Source organism: Mytilus edulis, chromosome 2 (assembly GCF_963676685.1).
Source record: "Mytilus edulis chromosome 2, xbMytEdul2.2, whole genome shotgun sequence".
In the NCBI taxonomy this organism is placed as follows: domain Eukaryota; kingdom Metazoa; phylum Mollusca; class Bivalvia; order Mytilida; family Mytilidae; genus Mytilus; species Mytilus edulis.
In genome coordinates this window covers 78,838,365-78,861,834 of record NC_092345.1, presented here as the reverse complement: position 1 = coordinate 78,861,834, position 23,470 = coordinate 78,838,365, and the positions used below count along the sequence as shown (strand labels likewise).

The following is a 23,470-nucleotide window of genomic DNA, read 5'->3' as shown; positions in this document are numbered from 1 at the left end:
TAGAGGGTCAACCACGTGGCTGATCAGATAGAACTATGTCAAGTTGTACGTTAACAAAATAAATTAACTGTCAAACTGTAACACTATAAACAATTAATATATATCTCCAGTATCTGCTAATGATCGTAAGCATGTATCTTTACTCATTTAAATGGTGTAGTTTGATTATATAAGAGGATATTTTTTTGCTTATTACAGAGTGCGTTAAAGTCATGTTGGATGGAGCACAACCATCTGATGTCACGGTAGATAGTTCTTCTAATGCTCCAGGGGATCTACCATCAGATTCACAGAAACCAAAAGGATGGAGTCCAGCTGATACAGACCAAAACCCTAAACTAATCTATAAGTTAAACGATGAAGATGATACATCAGAATTGTTCTCCATAACTTTTGATGCAACAAATGTTCAATCTGTAATTGTGAAAATTAAACAGGATACAACTGTAATAGATAAAATACCTGTAAGTATTACGATCATTTACTTGTACTATCTTTAGAATGAAATATTGAATAATAAAGTTCCTGTTAAGAAGTACGTTAATTAACCAGTGCATCATAAGAATTCATAAACAAAAACCGAAAGCAACTAGATGACGCATAGATGATCACAGATTTCTTACTCTTTCAGGTTGACAACTTTGACAGTCCTATCAGTCTTGGTGGAAAACCTGGAAACATCATCGAATTGGTTGTTAAACCAGACAATACTGATGAGACACCAACAATTAGTAATGTAGTTATTAAGGCATGTTTCGAAGAGATTGGTAAGTAATCATTGATTTTATATATTTTTTTCGAATTAACGAACATTTGTCTTACAACAGCCTGTTTCGTTTCATTATTTTCTTTTTCCGAGTAGGATAATTAGAAATATAACTCTTTCTGTTTTGTATAAATTCATATTGTCAGTAACTCAGTTTTTAGTAGTATACGCTGTTTACTTTGATGACTCTATTTGGCAACTTTGCATTGATCAAATTATTTGTTGTTTTGGTAATAGTTCTGCTTGTTTGGAATTGTCTTTTTGTATGTATTCAATAGTTATCAAAGGTACCAGGATTATAACTTAGAAGGCCAGACGCGCGTTTCGTCTACATAAGACTAATCAGTGACGCTCATATCAAAATATTTATAAAGCCAAACAAGTACAAAGTTAAAGAGTACAAACAAGTTCAAACAAGTACAAATATGTACAAAGTTGAAAATTGATTATTAATTTTTTGTCAGTTCTTAGGAAAACGTTTCGTCATTGTATTTCTTTTATATGTTCTGATATTTGTTTAATCATTTTTCACAGGAACAACTACTGCTATTACTACAACAGCTCCTACCACACCATCGACACACACAACTGGAACCAGTGCTTTAACAACTCCAAGTGTTAGTATCACTACGACACCATCGTCAGCTACAGAAACAACTGTCATAACAACTGAAACTTTACCAAGTGTTTCTTCAACAACAACTGTTTTGACAACAACAGGTAATTGCTTTGTCATTTAGAAAAGGACAAAAAGAAAGAGGTGATACAGACAAAGCTTCATGTTAAATACTATTACATCCCATTTTATATGTGTCTATGTTTTCTATATATTTTATATATTCTTTGGTAGGGTATAAGGTTGGTCAGTTTTATTAAATATTTGGCTCTGACTGTGTCTCCTGAAGGTATATCCAGAATCTGCTGCAGACTCATACAATTAATAAATGACATGTCATTTTGTCTTTCAATATCAAGTTTTAAAATGTTGGGCACACAATATCATACTATTCATTGTCAAATATTATATTCTGACACTTTATACTGAAGCTCTATAAATGCATTGTCTTCAAATGTCAACTTTAATAGCGGTGGCTGAACATCTCTCCTTACCAAATTGTCCATCATGTAACCGAAAAATGCAATGATAGTCTGTATTCGCCATGTATGATTGTTAATTCATTCCACTTCTATCAGTAACATAAGCATTACACATTTGGAAAACTCTGCCAGCTGAAGGACGCCTCCGGGTGCGGGAATTTCTCGCTACATTGAAGACCTGTTGGTGACCCTCTGCTGTTGTTTTTTATTTGGGCGGGTTGTTGTCTCTTTGACACATTCCCCATTTCCATTCTCAATTTTATTTCAATGGTAACTTTTATTTCTTAGTGCCCTAAATATGTCTCAATACATAAATGAAAACCAACCAATTTATTAAATATATCAAAACTTACGACAAAGGTCATGTCAAAACAGATGTAAAAAGCCTTATGAATAATATTTCTTCATATCATATTTAATCCTCACAGTAACAATGACACAACACAAAACAACAGTAGTTGGACCAACATCAAGTCCAACAACTCACATCGAAACAGTTACCATGACACCGTCGCCACCACTGCCAACATCTAAGGGTTAGATCATTTGTTTTTATTGCGCATTGTTCACTAAGAAACTAGCTTTTGCTTAAAGTCCTGACAAGGGAGTTCACATATCACTTAATTTTTAGAACTCGTAATATCCTTTCATCGTCATAAGAATAAATAAATTTTAACATGTTTAACAGTTAATCAAATTTTTTTCCTGACTGGAAAAAAGTTCCCACATAATTTGTAGTTGCACACCATTTCACTAGCACGGAAATTAATGATTATGGTAATGGCATTTTAAATAGAACTATGGCAATATGTTGTCAAATTTGCAATAGAAATAGTAGTTTTATATCCATCTGATTGATAAATAAACATATGTTATTCAGCTAAAATTGATATACTACGTAAATATTAGCTTTGTACAATACAAATTGCAGTTTTTCTTCACATCTAATTGAAAAGAAAAATTAATTAGTAGACTCTCTTCTGTAGTTGGTATTCCTAAAGCTATTTTGTGGGTGTTGTTATCCAAAAAAGATGACGTTGCTTGATGACAAGTTTGTGTTGAAACAGGAATTCGCTGACACGAACTTATTAAAATGTAGTAAGATAAGACACAACTGCTCGTGAATACTACATAAGTCAGATTCCTCGTGATAAGTTGTCCGATTTGTTTGAGCTTTTGTCTTTTGTTTAGAAACTTTCCGTTTTGAATTTCATAGCAACATATTTCTATTTATAAGATTGCCATTTATTTATTGATTTATGTTTTTTCTACATTTCCAAAATTCATTGATGAAACGTTCATTTACCATAAAGAATATTTGACGAACCTTCTTAGTTTCTACAAACGTGCTGACATTACCACCTATCAAGATAGCTCTATTCTAACAATGCTTCTAATCAACACATCGAAAACGTAAATTTAAATTGATCAAAATTGGATATATGACAAAACTGTTCAAGAATATTTTTCTTTCTTTCAGAACCTACAACGAAGATTATAACATCACCAAAGACAACAACTGTTGTATCAACGACAACAGGTTTGTAAAAAATAATATACATTCAACTATCGTACTGCTATATGCAAACTGTTTGGAGTACTTGATTTTTAAATGCGTTACCAACAACGAAAGCAGTTCTAGTAACTACTCGAGTACATCCGCCATTCCTCCACAATCCTGCAAAAGTTGTCTGTGGATAATTTTCTGAAAATTATTTTTGAATAGCAAGTAAAGGAATAAAAATATATTTAAGTTTGATAAGTAATACACAACTACAAGCGAGCACTGAGGAAATTTGATATTGGTGGCAAATCTGTAGTACTTCTTATCTTTTCTAGTTCCCAGACGATTTAGGGCTCGAGTTAATATGCAACACAATTTTGTTATTGTTGAAGGTAACCTTTATCTATTCTATAGGATTTTCGGGAACATTTTTTATTGCAAATTTTGACAAAAACATTTATAAACTGACCCTTAAAAAAATTACACATTCATTGTTGATGAACATATAAACACACTACGAGAAACAATACATTCTGTGTACAAATTATAAATATTATATCGCTTTCAGAATGTATGAAGACCACCTTGGATGAATTTACACCAATAATGTTAACAGTTACTACCGACGATTCTGCCAATGGATTTAACTCAGAAGACATATTGTTATCCTCTGGTTGGATTGCCGATGGTAGAAACCCTGTAATTGTATTATTACTGAATGATGAGGACGACAGTCCAAAGGTTTACCAAGTTAGCATGACTGTCACTAATGTCAAACAGATAGAAGCTGAATTAAAGAATGTTGAAGGAGTATCAGTAGCAACTGTAACAGTGAGTCTTTTAGTATTATTAAAACTTAACCCATTTCTCTGACGTCAGTTAATTGTTTAACATGGTGGTCAGTGGATTCTTGATAAAGAATCCACTGACCACCATGTTAACTTAAGATAACTTATATCATTACTTTAAACTTACGATTTGTTATCCTCTCAAAAACGAGTGACTGATGCAAGGCTCGAACTCGCGCGTATCTTCGTCAGTAAAGTCTGTAGTCTATGCGGTTTTTTTTTATCATGAAACTTACGATTTGTTATCCTCTCAAAAACGAGTGACTGATGCAAGGCTCGAACTAGCGCGTATCTTCGTCAGTAAAGTCTGTAGTCTATGCGTGATACCACTAGACCACGAGTGCTGATAAATATTCTTATTTAAATATCACCCTTATGGCGTATATCTGTCAATACATACCAATAAACTGTATTTCTGTCTTTTTGATATTTAATAAGATATATAAACAGTATAGATTCAAGGAATTGTAAAAATTACTTATTTGTACAATTCCATGATAAAAAAAATCTATGAACACATTACACTTATCACTTCTAACGTACTAGACATTTCCCTTTTCATCATAACAAATGCTTACTTTTGGTTTTAGTATTATAATGACATCATACCATGATCACTTAGTTTTTCTTTGTTTGATTATAAATGGTCCAAATATACATCAACATTTAACTGACTCTATGTGAATAAAGTGTGATAAGCTACGACTGTAAAACTACTTCTTTGACGGTAAAACCAGAAACAAATTCGTCAACTTTATATGAAAAATGAAATATAGATACCTTTAAGATTAAAAACAATATTTTGGTAGAGAAAAACGTTACAATAAAAACAATATTCCGGGTACTAGGCTTGACCTTTGCACTGTTAATAACACAGTTACTTCTTTCGGTGCAAACGACTAGACGATCACGGCTATGAACAGCTTACATGTTTCATTGAAAAATTGACATAATTATATATTGTACATGTGTAGCAAGAGTTTCTGCTGGGGTTTTAGAATGCGAACCCTAAATAATACTAGTTCATTGATTAACTGATTGACGATGGATGCCAAATGTAATAACGTTAAAATAATCAAATCATAATGAAAGGGAACCAGTTTACACTAAAATTATGCATAATTTCTGAATTAAGAATAACCATTGTGTCTATTCTATCTTAGAACATACTCACCCCTTCTCGTTCAATGAAAAGACAGCTTTACCCCTCTAATTTTCATAGTACATGGTTTTCCATGCACTATGAAATGCTATACATGAATGACTTTTCATTGTCAGTTAATTCATTATAACTGCACTAACAAAGTTTACAATCCCCTGAGGCATTTTGCATGGGAAAAGAGCCTACTGATTAAAGATGAGAGAGCAAAGATAACAAACATTTTGAATTTTGCAAATTTTCATGCATTTTCTAACGGTAAACATATATAGCTTTTCACACATAACCCATTTGCTTTCTCAATTTTAATATGGAATAAACAAACACAATTTGGGTAAGGATGTAGGTAAAATAATACTTATTTAATTTATAAACCTGACATTTGAGGGAATTTATTTTTTCTTTCAAGAAAACAATGCCACCCTGCTGCTATATGAAGCAAAGATTTTATTTCAGAGAAACACAAATTCATGTAAATTTATCAAATAAAGTAAGCATTTAATGTTGAATGGTCTGAATTTAAATATTTATACAGAGAGTTTTACATTTATAAAAAAAAGGTCAAATTTCAAAAAGGGGATTTATATTACATTGTGTTAAATAAAAAAATCTCAAGATATATAAGTATAAAATTTTACCTTAAGCAGAAGAAAAACAATTAATCCATTTGGTTCTCACAAACTATGTCCGAGCTTTTTCATTCCATCCATTGAAATGATGATTATCCATGTTTTAAATTTAGTTCATTATAAAAAGTGAACACTCGAAAGTGTGAATATGTTCTAAATTGGTCGGACAATACTTGGTCTTAAATCTTCATAATACATGACCAAGTATTGTCTAACCTTTAAATCAACTGGTGTCTAGTGAAGTGGTGTTATTGTGACATTTGATTTACAATGTTTTAATTCATTTAAGAGGTGTGATGTAAACTCAATCAAAAAAGGAGATATTACCACCATAGACTTGCACATTAGGTTACTAAAACTATATATGTAAATATTAAAGGTTTCCAAATGTTGGTAATTAAATTTGTTTAACTTTCCAAAAAAGATTAAAATAAATTCATATATTAATTATATGTCTTTTTGAATGAATCATAAATACTAAAATCTAATCAATAAATATTTTTTTTGTAATGATTAAACATTGAATGAAATAATTATTTACAAATATAAAATTTGGCATTAAAAAGGGAAGATACCAACACATTTACGTAAAATTAAGTTAAATATAAAAGTGAACCGTGTGGATCTAATCATTTCCAGCTATTATAGAATACAAAATACAAAATACAAAATCATTTTCATGAAATTCCGTTGATTCATTGTCAGAACATGAAACAGATAGTCGTTTTAGTAGAAATGGGTTAAGCTAGAGAATTGATAAGAAGTAGTGGATTCGAAAACGATAATCAACTCGCTACTAAAGTCGCTCGTTGATTATCGTTTACGAATCCACTACTTCTTATCAATTCTCTACTACATAAATACAGAAAAATGAATCTCAATATAATAATAAGAAAATGTAATAATATTGACAATAAGACAAAATAAAAATATCCATAATACACCAATGGTTGAGTTTGGGAACAACTATCGCATTTGGTTTATAAAACAAAATACCATTAGAATAATCATATAACACTATAACTAAGTTTTTGTTTAATCAATATGCTTTTTATTTATTTGTCATCTTTAAATTCTTTTTTATGGGTCACTTATAATAAATCCCTAAATATTTGTTTGTGAAAATTATATAGTTTAATGACTCAATTATCAAGAAATGCATATGATCCCTACATATATGTTGATCCCTACATATTTATAATTCACTTTGGAAAAAATCTGCGCAATAACACACCTTATCATGATAGCATATTTTTACAGGAAAGTCCAACTTCTACTGACGAAGAAACAGTTGTTTTAACTTTCGATGGTGAAATCGGCACAGAAATTGTTATAAAACTTGTATCGCCACTAAGGGGAGAACCACCTATAGTGTCCGATACAGAAGTTGAGGCTTGCATTCATCCGAAAGGTAAGATATAAAACAATTTCTTCGTTACAGTCAATATAATCATTCTTAGAAAATGTATTTGCCCAGTTATATTTAATTAAAAACTAAAATTTATGTAATACGGTTTCTAAATTGATGGCTCGGGTTGTTAGTCGGCTGTATAAAGTTCAAATATTGTTTAACAAAAGTCATGATTTGAATAAAAAATATTTAATCAGACAAAACCTGGTGTAGTTTTAGGGACTTATCATTATTTACCTGGGTCATTTTGAAATCAAAAGTATAAAATTTTCTTGACCCCCCCCCCATAAAAGTTATCTGTTTTTGATCCCCCTGTAAAAAAAAATGTGACCCCCCTCTATTAAACATGCCAAAATTTTAACATGCAAAACACTTATCATGTTATTTCACAGAAATATTGCAAACATGAAATATTTTCAGTGAATTGAGTCCAAAACCATATTTGAAGGAAAATTGCCTTGACATAGGACTCTTTCATGAATATTAATGGGTAGAGCAAGCCAGTGCTTTGGGGAGCTATTTTTTTCTAATTTCCTTTATTCGTCGTGTTGCTTATGTGATTACAAAATTTAAATCCGGTAAATAGTCTAATTCGGTAGGTCACATTCATGAAAGGGAAGGGAATTGTAGTTACGACGTAAGGAACATATCCGATATCATTTGTGAAACGGTTATACCATAACGGTCAACCAACTCGTGATGGCGTCCGTAAAATTTACGAAGGGATGATTTCAACTTCACCATTTGGAACTCTTGGTTTAATAGCTTCTTTGTGAGCAGCAACCCTCTATCAAGAAAATCATGAAAGAAAATGCAAGCACGGGAATATCGTATCAATTGGGAGATATATACCCCTATGCAGGTGCTGCTGGAATGTTGCTACTTAGAAATGGAAAGTTCACAATTGGAAAGCTGAAATCATCTCTTTTGTCGTAAAGTTTTCTTTTCAACCGACCCTCATTGTCAATTTCTAGATGTAAGTCAAAATATGAAACCGACTCAACTGTATCTGTAGTATCCTTTATCTCTAGTTCGATGGGATAGATGCGTTCCACATAGTCACCAAATTTTGAATTGTTTAGTGAAAGAACATCATCTATATAGCGGAAAGTAGAATTAAAGGATATTGCTAACTTCTTATCTTTCTTCCTAAGAAGTTCCTGGATGAAGTCAGCCTCATAATAATAAAGAAACAAGTCGGCAAGTAGAGGGGCACAGTTTGTTCCCATTGGAATGCCGACAGTCTGTTGAAAAACACGTCCTCCGAACGTAACAAATATGTTGTCAATCAAGAAATCAAGCATCTTGATAATATCAGTTTCAGAGAATTTTTTGTTTGAAACATCATCTCGCTTTCAAAATCATATATAATCCTTATTATACAGCAGAACAAGCAAAGAATTATCTCTGCTGGCATTGGTAATCACGTTGAAGATTTGCGGTTCCTTTAGTGAATATTATCATCTCGTCTTATTTGATAATGCATAACATTTAACTGTAGAACACTTAATTGCTGTAAATGTGTTTTTATCTTAAGCTTATCCCACATACTTTTGCGTTAAGATGAAACAATCATATTAATAACTTTTACAGAGATTACGACAGTTGTCACTTCTACTACAGCATCGACAACTTTGTTATCAACGACTACAGGTAAAGTAAAGTACCAAGTAGAACGACCTGCGTTACGCATGTAGAAATATAAAATAAACAGTCGAATAAATGTGACATGTATTGCTAACTCTATACAAGTGAGGCAAATATTTCATAACATAAGCAGAAAAAAAACCGACCCCATGCCGAAAAAATGACGAAGGACAAACAGTATACCATTTTAAAAAAATCGTAATATTGGGCATATTGGTTAATATCCAACCCGTGGCATCACAAACTTCATTTACCTTTGTTAACTATCAATGCATATTAATTCTTTTTACCACTAACGTGACATAGTGAACGTTTGAAATAAAAACAGTGGTATTATATACTTGTTGTTTCAATTGTTATAAAAGACCTTAACCGATAGAAAACCACTAAATAAAATTGAGAATGGAAATGGGGAATGTGTCAAAGAGACAACAACCCGCCCAAATAAAAAACAACAGCAGAGGGTCACCAACAGGTCTTCAATGTAGCGAGAAATTCCCGCACCCGGAGGCGTCCTTCAGCTTGCCCCTAAACAAATATATACTAGTCCAGTGATAATGAACGCCAAATTGTACACAAGAAACTAAAATTAAAATAATACAAGACTAACAAAGGCCAGAGGCTCCTGACTTGGGACAGGCGCAAAAATGCGGCGGGGTTAAACATGTTTGTGAGATCTCAACCCTCCCCCTATACCTCTAACCAATGTAGTAAAGTAAACGCATAACAATACGCACATTAAAATTCAGTTCAAGAGAAATCCGAGTCTGATGTCCGAAGATGTTACCAAAGAAAATAAACAAAATGACAATAATACATAAATAACAACAGACTACTAGCAGTTAACTGACATGCCAGCTCCAGACTTCAACTAAACTGACTGAAAGAGTATGATTTCATCATATGAACATCAGGCACAATCCTTCCCGTTAGGGGTTTAGTATCATACCATCATAACATATATATGAGAAGAAAAACATTGCCAAATAAGGTAGCAGAAAATCATAGTCCGAAAACGTAATCAAAATCAACCCTTACCCCTTATAACTAATATTTGGCAATATTAAGTTGCTTTTAACGGACAAGGACTTACTGCTTCACTACTGGTATTTGCAAAACTGTCCATTGAAACTTGGTACCAGTAATGTGTTGCATAAGATGTTGTCTTAATCGGCAATTTTAGGACGAGTATGGGCTACGAAAAGTGGTACATATCATCTCTCTCACTTGGATATACAATCAATAGATTATGAAGTCGTTCAACCTGGATTGGAAATGATTTTATAACACACATACTTATTTTACACAACGTCAAATTCGACTATTCACCGATTTCTTTCAAAAAATTAGCCACTAGTGTAGAAGTTTCTTCTATCGAATACGGCACTTAAATTACTTTCTGGATTCATTTGAATTACTTTCTGGTCTTTTGTCTGTTTGTGTGCTTAAACCTTAATTTCCCTAGTGTTTATGTGTTGTTTTTTTTTAAATATTATTTATGTGTTCCTCTCTTATAGAATTTGCTTAGAGTTGTTATCCCAATTCATCCCCCCTCATTCGCCGTACTATTATTTTCTTGAACTATTGCACACATAAACTTCAACCCTGAACATGTTTTAATCATTAAACAGAGTGTATGAAGACCGCTTTAGATGAACTTACTCCAACAATGTTAGCAGTAACTACCGATGATTCTGCCAATGGATTTAACCCAGAAGACATACTGCGAATCACTGGATGGATTGCCGATGGTAGAAACCCTGTAGTTGTTCTGAAACTAAATGACAATGACGACAGTCCAAAGGTTTACCAAGTTAGCATGACTGTCACTAATGTCAAACAGATAGAAGCTGAATTAAAGAATGTTGAAGGAGTAACAGTGACAACTGTGACAGTAAGTCTTGAATCTGCAGATATAGCAAACTTGCAATTCATTAATCTTAGAAACGGTATTATCAGTTGTCTTGAAGTTTGAAAATACCTGCATGACACTATTGAAAATAGTAATAAATTGCTGTTTGAGAAAGCCACATTACTCTTGCGTTACATAAATATCCGGAACAAAAGCACCGACTGCCAAATTATAAGAAAAAATATATGCTCTATATCTTTGACATGGTAATATGTTGTTGGTCCTCAAATCCTATGAGTATATTTGCTTTATTGCCTGGTTTTCTTCACAAATAAATGCAAACGAGACACATGCTAACAAGTATTTTTTTCTATTTTATTATTGTTTTAACCATTTTAAATATTTGACCGTTAATATATTTTTTTTCTAGATCGAATTTTTTGATTTATTTTTAATCAAGATTTGATCATTCCAAAACTTCATAGAAAGGGTGGTATATAGGTTACGGCGCGGATTCATTTATTCAAATTGTGTGTAAATCTTTTAACACTTTTTTTTGACATATTATTACAGAAAATGCCAAAATCAACCGGACAAGAACCAGTAGTTCTAAGTTTCAATGGTGTTATTGGTACAGAAATTGTAATTAAACTGGTGTCACCACTAAGAGCTGAAGCACCTATTGTTTCTGATACAGAAGTTATTGCATGTATTCATCCAAAAGGTACGTAATGGCATAATGTAGAAATGTGTATTAAACAAAGCAAAAAAGCTTGTATTTGGACACACATGAATATAACATACTTCCGATTGACATGGTTAAATTCATATCTGGAGCACTTCATGGACCTATCAAATATCGTCATGATCACAAGTCAATAAGCATTCATGTGATACTAAAACTTTTCAAAATTCCTTTTTGATACAGTTACAGCTATGCGTATCAAATATTTTGTTTAAAATATTTACTTGCTTCTTGTATGTTACTTCTGACTAAGCCGAATTAGTGGTTCATTACAAAAACTAAAAAGTAAAATCACAAAAATACTGAACTCAGAGGAAAATAAAAGTCATTGCAATATTAGCTTTCGAATGATTCACTTTCTGGATTACGATAAAGACAGTTATATGTTGTATTATGAATGCACATATTTCAGATAACAATATTGGGAATTGCTTGGTGCATTTAACAAAACAAATAATGCAATTGTGTTTTCAGAGGTTACAACAGTCATCCTGCCGTCTACATCAACAACAACTTTGGTACCAACAACGACAGGTATGTTAAAGTAAAATTACATTGTACCAATATCAATTTGTTAAAATGAGAAATAAGAAAATGAAATTCGAGTGAACCGAAGGTTGTTTTTGTTTTTGCACATGAGAATAGTGACACAGTCTTTTAACCATTGAAAATTTGTAAATAACAGCGTTCACTAGAATTTACGAACTAATCAAATCCGTCAATTGCTATCGACTTGTACATGGATGTTTAGCCGGTTTTAATCGAAACGTAGTTCTTTAATTATGAAGTCTTATATTTTTGCATATTTCCAAAACACTGTGTTTTAATTCGTTTACATAGTTATTTAAGTTATTAGTTGATGTTTTTTTATTAGATGTAAATGTTGTTTAGCAATAAGACAACACAAGCCAATCCAAACTCATATAAAAATCAAAAACAAAATGTTTAATAAAATGAATTATTTTATAAAAAGTGATATATACAGATAGTGTTGAACTAGGCTTGCGTGTATAGGTCGGTAATATAACTTTTTCAACGGAAGGTATTCACAAAAACATTTTATTTTTAGGGAAAATAATGTCGATTGGACAATTTGAGATGTTTTAAAGGCATTGGTCGCAATATTCCTTTTAAAAAACAAATTGAACAAACTTGGTTTCCCCATCAAAACTGTTTTTATCAAAATTTGTACAAAATGTACAGACATACAATTGATGATAGTTATAGTATAAGTTCATGTTCATATTTATAGCTATCATGGAGTGTCCAGTAGATACGGTATCTGAACCCTTAGATGTTGAAAAAGTGATTACATCATCTAATCCAACTGAGGCAGATCAAGTTCTTGAACCTGAAGGATGGACCCCAGCATCTGATGATGATACTCCAACCGTTGTATTGACATGGGATGAACCAGAATCAATAATGGACGTAATTGTAGTAACGGAAGAGGTAGACTCTGTCCGAATCATTGTTTACAATGATGATGAAGTTGTTTTTGATGAACCTTTCAAGGTATGATATATCCAAAGAAGTATTAGTTAAAACAGAAAATGTGGTATGATTGTCAATGCGACAACTAATTGAGAAGAAATGCAAATAGTTTCATGTTGTAAATTTGATTAAGAAAGGGATTTGCGAAATTGTAGTTGAAAAATCGAATATTCTCTACTATATTCACTAAATTTTTATTAAAAATGGAATGACCTACTAGTTTTTGTTTAGTTCTGTTTTTCTTTGTGCAATATCATATTTATATGATAGGAGGAAAGCGTAAATGTAAAATTGTAAAAGTTTAAATCACTGTTTGTTAATTTGGTAAAACAAAATGACACGTAGGTGGCAGTTCACAGTGACACCGAAATTTGATTCATTTTAATGTCATTTTCTAGTCTGAAATAATATATAAGTGTAAATATGCAGTTTTGTCTATAGAAAGTACACATCAAAGCGTTTCATTATAGACATATGTCTGCCGATTTCATATAGTGATTTAGTCCCTGTATATGACATCCATGTAAAAATCATTTGATCAAAGATATACCAGGCTTTCAATATTGTCCGCCAGACACGCGGTTCGTCTGCAAAAATTAATCATCAGAGACGCTCTAATCACATATGTTAAAATACCAACCATAGGAGGAAGTTGAAGAGTATTGGTGAGAAAAATTCCTAAACGAATTTTCCAAAAACATCTAATGTTATCGTTTCTTGCGGTGAAAAAACCTCAACATTTTGATCTGATCAAAGTTTTACCTCACACTTCTTTGCCTGTACGTACAACAACTCATTATTAAATATTAACTTTATTGTTGCATGTACTTAATACTTTTATCCATTAATATGTGTCAAAGCCATTAAATGTTGTAACTTTATAAAGAAAAATATATTTATCCCATGTTTGTCCTTCTGATATCGCTGCCTTATATATGTGAAAAGCACTTTTTACAATTTGCAGTTTAAATCAACATATGAGATATCGTATGATCTGAACTACATGATGCATTTGTTGTTAAACAGGTTCAACCAGACGATCCGACAGTAGATGTCACTTTACCAAATATTAAGAAGGACATTGTTCCTGGTAACAAGATTAAATTGATAATTACACCTGTGTCGGATGTTGCAACGCCTGTTGTGAAGGATGTGCAAGTGAAAACCTGTAGGAAAGGTAACTGTTTCTTGTTTTTATGTAAAATAATTAGTTAATTTCGATAAAGATAGGATGGCACTTACTAACAACTCCTACTCCAATCAAATAACACGAATTTCTCCTCTAAACTTCGAAAACAGAAGTTCATACATTTTCCTTTACTAAGTTCATATGCATGGATGTGTAAAATTGCATTTTCTTGTAAACAACATATATGAGTACATATTACTAGGCATATCTTCCCCTAAATTTCGAATTCAAATATGCTGCATTTAATCATTACGAAATAATATTTCAAAAATATGAAAGGTGTGATACAGATATTATGTTACTTGAAGTGCAGAAAGTTTTTTAACATATTTATAAACACCAGTTAAACAAGTAGTCAACAAAAGTCAAATGTCACGAAATAAATAAAAAATAAAGTCACACAAATATTTAACTTAGAGGAAAATTGAAAACAGAAAGTCTCTTATAAAATAGTAAAATCAAAAGCTCAAACATTACAGGTCATGAACATGTTCTATATATAAGTTTATCATATGTTTCGTAGTAAATACAGTAGTTTTGCATATTTGATAAATAGCCTGCTGTTTAATCCATATCGTGCAACTTTGATGCGCACCCTTTATCGCATACCCTTTATCACACTCCTACCCATTATCGCATACCCTTTATCACACTTCTACTTATTTTCTTCTTCTTTTTTTTTTTTTTACATAAAGTCAATTTTGTTTTTTTTTTTGCTCAAGAAAAATTTTCCTCAAAATGGGTCATTTTTTTAAATGACGTCATTGTTTGGTATGTGACGTCTCGAACGTCAAGTTTTCATATTGTATGTGACGTCACGAACGTCAAGTTTTCATATTTTTTGGCACACTAAATGCAACTATAAAAAATACAAAACACACAAATAAATACAATAAACAAAATATTTTTAAAACAACAGCACGCAAATTGTAAGGTAACCCAGGTGCTTCCGATAAGTAATTAAGCAGTTCTTTTAAGCCCTTTGAAACAAGAAAAAAGTAGAACTTAAGGTAACCCAGTGCTATGGATCAGAAAACAATTCATATAATATAATACTCTTCTGTTTAAATATATGATAAAGCGTATAATACATGGCAAAATCCGTATCACATGCCATATCACCCTCGACCAATATCATCCCTCGGGCCTTAAGGTCCTTGGGCTGATATTGATATCTCGGGATGATACGACATATGATACGGATTTTGCAATGTATTATTCTCTATAGATACAATAATACAGTTTTGTAGATATGAACCCTTGTATGGTGTTATTACCACTTTGTCTCTTTTTCCTTTCATTATTTGAGTGACAATTTTTAATGCGATGCTACTTGATTTAGATTGAAAATCATCACTAGAAAGAAAGGACGTCTCTCAATGATATTGTAGCTGAAACATCATCTCGCTTTCAAAATCACATATAATCCTTATTATACAACAGAACGAGTAAAGAATTATCTCTGCTGGCATTGGTAATCACGTTGAAGATTTGCGGTTCCTTAAGTGAATATTATCATCTCGTCTTATTTGATAATGCATAACATTTAAAAGAGGGACGAAAGATACCAAAGGGACAGTCAAACTCATAAATCTAAAACAAACTGACAACGCCATGGCTAAAAATAAAAAAGACAAACAGAAAAACAATAGTACACACGACACAACATAGAAAACTAAAGAATAAACAACACGAACCCCACCAAAAACTAGGGGTGATCTCAGGTGCTCCGGAAGGGTAAGCAGATCCTGCTCCACATGTGGCACCCGTCGTGTTGCTTAACTGTAGAACACTTAATTGCTGTAAATGTGTTTTATCTTAAGCTTATCCCACATACTTTTGCGTTAAGATGAAACAATCATATAAATATCTTTTTCAGAGATTACGACAGTTGTCACTTCTACTACAGCATCAACAACTTTGTTATCAACGACTACAGGTAAAGTAAAGTACCAAGTAGAACGACCTGCGTTACACATGTAGAAATATAAAATAAACAGTCGAATAAATGCGATATGTATTACTAACTCTATACAAGTGAGGCAAATATTTCATGGGAGCAACATTAGCAGAAAAAAACCAGACCCCATGCCAAAAACATGACGAAGAAGAAACAGTAAACCATTTAAAAAAAATCGTAATATTGGGCATATTGGTTAATATCCTACCCGTGGCATCACAAACTTCATTAACTTTTGTTAACTATCAATGCATATTAATTCTTTTTATCACTAACGTGACTGATAGTGAACGTTTGAAATAAAAACAGTGGTATTATATACTTGTTGTTTCAATTGTTATAAAAGACTTTAACCAATAGAAAACCACTTAAACATTCAAAATAAGGTAGCAGAAAATCATAGTCCGAAAACGTAATCAAAATCAACCCTTACCCTATAACTAATATTTGGCAATATTAAGTTGCTTTTAACAGACAAGGTCTTACTGCTTCACTACTGGCATTTGCAAAACTGTCCATTGAAATTTGGTACCAGTAATGTGTTGCATTAGGTGTTGTCTTAATCGACAATTTTAGGACGAGTTGTTATCCAAATTCATTCCCCCTTATTCGCCGTACTATTATTATTCTCTTGAACTATTGCACATATAAACTTCAACCCTGAACATGTTTTAATCATTAAACAGAGTGTATGAAGACTGCTTTAGATGAACTTACTCCAACAATGTTAGCAGTAACTACCGATGATTCTGCCAATGGATTTAACCCAGAAGACATACTGCGAACCACTGGATGGATTGCCGATGGTAGAAACCCTGTAGTTGTTCTGAAACTAAATGATAATGACGACAGTCCAAAGGTTTACCAAGTTAGCATGACTGTCACTAATGTCAAACAGATAGAAGCTGAATTAAAGAATGTTGAAGGAGTAACAGTGACAACTGTAACAGTAAGTCTTGAATCTGCAGATATAGTGAACTTGCAATTCATTAATCTTAGAAACTGTATTACCAGTTGTCTTGAAGTTTGAAAATACCTGCATGACACTATTAAAAATAGTAATAAATTGCTGTTTGAGAAAGCCACATTACTCTTGCGTTACATAAATATCCGGAACAAAGGTACTGACTGCCAAATTATAAGAAAAAATATATGCTCTATATCTTTGACATGGTAATATGTTGTTGGCCCTCAAATCCTATGAGTATATTAACAAGTATTCTTTTTCTATTTTATTATTGTTTTAACCATTTTAAATATTTGACCGTAAATATATTTTTTCTAGATCGAATTTTTTGGTTTATTTTTAATCAAGATTTGATAATTCAAAACTTCATAGAAAGGGTGGTATATAGGTTACGGCGCGGATTCATTTATTCAAATTGTGTGTAAATCTTTTAACACTTGATCTTTGACATATTATTACAGAAAATGACAAAGTCAACCGGACAAGAACCAGTAGTTTTAAGTTTTAATGGTGTTATTGGTACAGAAATTGTAATTAAACTGGTGTCACCACTAAGAGCTGAAGCACCTATTGTTTCTGATACAGAAGTTATTGCATGTATTCATCCAAAAGGTACGTAATGGCATAATGTAGAAATGTGTATTAAACAAAGCAAAAAAGCTTGTATTTGGACACATACATGAATATAACATGATTCCGATTGACATGGTTAAATTCATATCTGGAGCACTTCATGGACCTATCAAATATCGTCATGATCACAAGTCAATACGCATTCATGTGATACTAAAACTTTCCAAAATTTCTTTTTGATAAAGTTACAGCGTACATGCGTATCAAATATTTTGTTCAAAACACTTACTTGCTTCTTGTATGTTACTTCTGACTAAACCGAATTAGTGGTTCATTACAAAGACTAAAAGTCATTGCAATATTAGTTTTCGAATGATTCACTTTCTGGATTACGATAAAGACAGTTATATGTTGTATTATAAATGCACATATTTCAGATAACAGTATTGGGAATTATTTGGTGCATTTCACAAAATAAAAATAATGCAATTGTGTTTTCAGAGGTTACAACAGTCATCCTGCCGTCTACATCAACAACAACTTTGGTACCAACAACGACAGGTATGTTAAAGTAAAATTACATTGTACCAATATCAATTTGTTAAAATGAGAAATAAGAAAATGAAATTCAAGTGAACCGAAGGTTGTATTTGTTTTTGCACGTGAGAATAGTGACACAGTATTTTAACCATTGAAAATTTGTAAATAACAGCGTTCACTAGAATTTACGAACTAATCAAATCCGTCAATTGCTATCGACTGGTACAGGGATGTTTAGCCGGTTTTAATCGAAACGTAGTTCTTTCATTATGAAGTCTTATATTTTTGCATATTTCCAAAACACTGTGTTTTAATTCGTTTACATAGTTATTTAAGTTATTAGTTGATGTTGGGTTTTTTTTATTAGATGTAAATGTTATTTAGCAATAAGACAACACAAGCAAATCCAAACCCCTATAAAAAACAAAAACAAAATTTTTAATAAAATGAATTATTTTTTGAAAAGTGATATATACAGATAGTGTTGAACTAGGCTTGCGTGAATAGGTCGGTAATATAAAGTTTTCAAGGGAAGGTATTCACAAAAACATTTTATTTTTAGGGAAAATAATGTCGATTGGACATTTTGAGATGTTTTAACGGCATTGGTCTCAATATTTCTTTTAAAAAACAAATTGAACAAACTTGGTTTCCCCTACAAAACTGTTTTTATCAAAAACTCCGAATAAAATGTACAGGCATACAATTGATGATAGTTATAGTATAAGTTCATGTTCATATTTATAGCTATCATGGAGTGTCCAGTAGATACGGTATCTGAACCCTTAGATGTTGAAAAAGTGATCACATCCTCTAATCCAACTGAGGCAGATCAAGTTCTTGAACCTGAAGGATGGACCCCAGCACCTGATGATGATACTCCAACCGTTGTATTGACATGGGATGAACCAGAATCAATAATGGATGTTATTGTAGTAACGGAAGAGGTTGACACTGTCCGAATCATTGTTTACAATGATGATGAAGTTGTTTTTGATGAGCCTTTCAAGGTATGATATATCCAAAGAAGTGTTAGTTAAAACAGAAAATGTGGTATGATTGTCAATGAGACAACTTATTGAGAAGAAATGCAAATAGTTTCATGTTGTAAATTTGATTAAGAAAGGGATTTGCGAAATTATAGTTGAAAAATTGAATATTCTCTAACATATTTCATTAAATTTTTTATCAACAATGGAATGACTAACAGTTATTGTCTGGTTCTGTTTTTCTTTGTGCAATATCATAGTTATATGATAGAAGGAAAGAGTAAATGTAAAATTGTAAAAAAATAAATCTCTGTTTGTTAATTTGGTAAAACAAAATGACACGTAGGTGGCAGTTCACAGTGACACCGAAATTTGATTCTAGTCTGAAATAATATATAAGTGTAAATATGCAGTTTTGTCTATAGAAAGTACACTTCAAAGCGTTTCATTATAGACATATGTCTGCCGATTTCATATAGTGATTTAGTCCCTGTATATGACATCCATGTAAAAATCATCTGATAAAAGATATACCAGGCTTTCAATATTGTCCGCCAGACACGCGGTTCGTCTGCAAAAATTAATCATCATAGAGGCTGTAATCACATAAACCATAGGAGGAAGTTGAAGAGTATTGGTGTGAAAAATTTCTGAACGATGTTTCCAAAAACATCTAATGTTATCGTTTCTTGCGGTGAAAAATCCTCAACATTTTGATCTGATCAAAGTTTTAGCTCACACTTCTTTGCCTGTACGTACAACAACTCTCTATTAAATATTAACTTTATTGTTGCATGTACTTAATACTTTTATCCATTAATATGTGTCAAAGCCATTAAATGTTGTAAATTTATAAAGAGAAATATATTTATCCCATGTTTGTCCTTCTGATATCACTGCCTTATATATGTGAAAAGCACTATTTAAAATTTGCAATTTAAATCACCATATGAGATATCGTATCATCTGAACTACATGATGCATTTGTTGTTAAACAGGTTCAACCAGACGATCCGACAGTAGATGTCACTTTACCAAATATTAAGAAGGACATTGTTCCTGGTAACAAGATTAAATTGATAATTACACCTGTGTCGGATGTTGCAACGCCTGTTGTGAAGGATGTGCAAGTGAAAATCTGTAGGAAAGGTAACTGTTTCTTGTTTTTATGTAAAATAATTAGTTAATTTCGATAAAGATAGGATGGCACTTACTTACAACTCCTACTCCAATCAAATAACATGAATTTCTCCTCTTAACTTCGAAAACAGAAGTTCATACTTTTTCCTTTACTGAGTTCATATGCATGGATGTTTTAAAATTGCATTTTCTTGTAAACAACATATATGAGTACATATTACTAGGCATATATTCTACCAAATCCCGAATTCAAATATGCTGCATTTAATCATTACGAAATAATATTCCAAAAATATGAAAGGTGTGATACAGATATTATGTTACTTGAAGTGCAGAAAGTTTTATAACATATTTATAAACACCAGTTAAACAAGTAGTCAACAAAAGTCAAATGTCACTAAATAAAAAAAAATAAAGTCACACAAATATTGAACTTAGAGGAAAATTGAAAACAGAAAGTCCCTAATCAAATAGTAAAATCAAAAGCTCAAACATTACAGGTCATGAACATGTTCTATATATAAGTATATACAATAATACAGTAGATATTAACCCTCGTATGGTGTTATTGCTACTTTGTCTATTTACCTTTCATTATTTGAGTGACAATTTTGAAAAATTCAAAATTCCTTTTTGATAAAGTTACAGCTATGCGTATCAAATATTTTGTTTAAAATATTTACTTGCTTCTTGTATGTTACTTCTGACTAAGCCGAATTAGTGGTTCATTACAAAGACTAAAAGTCATTGCAATATTAGTTTTCCAATGATTCACTTTCTGGATTACCATAAAGACAGTTATATGTTTTATTATAAATGCACATATTTCAGATAACAATATTGGGAATTGCTTGGTGCATTTAACAAAAAAAATAATGCAATTGTGTTTTCAGAGGTTACAACAGTCATCCTGCCGTCTACATCAACAACAACTTTGGTACCAACAACGACAGGTATGTTAAAGTAAAATTACATTGTACCAATATCAATTTGTTAAAATGAGAAATAAGAAAATGAAATGCAAGTGAACCGAAGGCTGTATTTGTGTTTGCACATGAGAATAGTGACACAGTCTTTTAACCATTGAAAATTTGTAAATATCAGCGTTCACTAGAATTTACGAACTAATCAAATCCGTCAATTGCTATCGACTGGTACAGGGATGTTTAGCCGGTTTTAATCGAAACGTAGTTCTTTCATTATGAAGTCTTATATTTTTGCATATTTCCAAAACACTGTGTTTTAATTCGTTTACATAGTTATTTAAGTTATTAGTTGATGTTTTTTTTTATTAGATGTAAATGTTATTTAGCAATAAGACAACTCAAGCAAATCCAAACCCCTATAAAAAACAAAAACAAAATGTTTAATAAAATGAATTATTTTATAAAAAGTGATATATACAGATAGTGTTGAACTAGCCTTGCGTGAATAGGTCGGTAATATAACGTTTTCAACGGAAGGTTTTCACAAAAACATTTTATTTTTAGGGAAAATAATGTCGATTGGACAATTTGCGATGTTTTAAAGGCATTGGTCTCAATATCCCTTTTAAAAAGCAAATTGAACAAACTTGGTTCCCCTACAAAACTGTTTTTATCAAAAACTCCGAATAAAATGTACAGGCATACATTTGATGATAGTTTTAGTATAAGTTCATGTTCATATTTATAGCTATCATGGAGTGTCCAGCAGATACGGTATCTGAACCCTTAGATGTTGAAAAAGTGATTACATCATCTAATCCAACTGAGGCAGATCAAGTTCTTGAACCTGAAGGATGGTCTCCAGCACCTGATGATGATACTCCAACCGTTGTATTGACATGGGATGAACCAGAATCAATAATGGATGTAATTGTAGTAACGGAAGAGGTTGACACTGTCCGAATCATTGTTTACAATGATGATGAAGTTGTTTTTGATGAACCTTTCAAGGTATGATATATCCAAAGAAGTATAAGTTAAAACAGAAAATGTGGTATGATTGTCAATGAGACAACTAATTGAGAAGAAATGCAAATAAATGTACTTTCATGTTGTAAATTTGATTAAGAAAGGGATTTGCGAAATTGTAGTTGAAAAGTCGATTATTCTCTAACATATTTACTAAATTTTTATCAAAAATAGAATGACCTACAAGTTATTGTCTGGTTCTGTTTTTCTTTGTGCAATATCATACATTAATGTCTCCTCTAAGCTTCGAAAACAGAAGTTCATACTTTTTCCTTTACTAAGTTCATATGCACAGTATATATTTGTTTAGGGGCCAGCTGAAGGACGCCTCCGGGTGCGGGAATTTCTCGCTACATTGAAGACCTGTTGGTGACCCTCTGCTGTTGTTTTTTATTTGGGCGGGTTGTTGTCTCTTTGACACATTCCCCATTTCCATACTCAATTTTACAGATGTGTATATGATAGAAGGAACCGTAAATGTAAAATTTAAATCACTGTTTGTTAATTTGGTAAAACAAAATGACACGTTGGTGGCAGTTCACAGTGACACCGAAATTTGATTCATTTTAATGTCATTTTCTAGTCTGAAATAATTTATAAGTGTAAATATGCAGTTTTGTCTATAGAAAGTACACCTCAAAGCGTTTCATTATAGACACATGTCTGCCGATTTCATATAGTGATTTAGTCCCTGTATATGACATCCATGTAAAAATCATCTGATCAAAGATATATCAGGCTTTCAATATTGTCCGCCAGACACGCGGTTCGTCTGCAAAAATTAATCATCAGAGACGCTCTAATAACATATGTTAAAATGCCAACCATAGGAGGAAGTTGAAGAGTATTGGTGAGAAAATTTCCTGGAACGATTTTTCCAAAAACATCTAATGTTATCGTTTCTTGCGGTGAAAAATCCTCAACATTTTGATCTGATCAAAGTTTTATCTCACACTTCTTTGCCTGTACGTACAACAACTTTCTATTAAATATGAACTTGATTG

At 32.0% G+C, this 23,470-nt stretch overlaps 1 protein-coding gene across 1 annotated transcript in view; it reads left to right on the top strand.

The window, feature by feature from the left end:
* The window catches only part of LOC139511033 (uncharacterized), an 80,346-nt gene that overhangs the window by 29,312 nt on the left and 27,564 nt on the right, over positions 1-23,470 (top strand). Inside the window, exons 30-49 of the mRNA XM_071297601.1 lie at positions 199-464; positions 632-767; positions 1,301-1,486; positions 3,345-3,404; positions 3,937-4,199; positions 7,265-7,415; positions 9,009-9,068; positions 10,694-10,956; positions 11,488-11,638; positions 12,134-12,193; positions 12,912-13,174; positions 14,180-14,330; positions 16,222-16,281; positions 16,989-17,251; positions 17,731-17,881; positions 18,344-18,403; positions 19,130-19,392; positions 20,370-20,520; positions 21,405-21,464; positions 22,186-22,448. Of these exons, the coding sequence (XP_071153702.1) occupies positions 199-464; positions 632-767; positions 1,301-1,486; positions 3,345-3,404; positions 3,937-4,199; positions 7,265-7,415; positions 9,009-9,068; positions 10,694-10,956; positions 11,488-11,638; positions 12,134-12,193; positions 12,912-13,174; positions 14,180-14,330; positions 16,222-16,281; positions 16,989-17,251; positions 17,731-17,881; positions 18,344-18,403; positions 19,130-19,392; positions 20,370-20,520; positions 21,405-21,464; positions 22,186-22,448 (3,281 nt within the window). The remainder of the gene's footprint in view (positions 1-198; positions 465-631; positions 768-1,300; positions 1,487-3,344; positions 3,405-3,936; positions 4,200-7,264; positions 7,416-9,008; positions 9,069-10,693; positions 10,957-11,487; positions 11,639-12,133; positions 12,194-12,911; positions 13,175-14,179; positions 14,331-16,221; positions 16,282-16,988; positions 17,252-17,730; positions 17,882-18,343; positions 18,404-19,129; positions 19,393-20,369; positions 20,521-21,404; positions 21,465-22,185; positions 22,449-23,470) is intronic.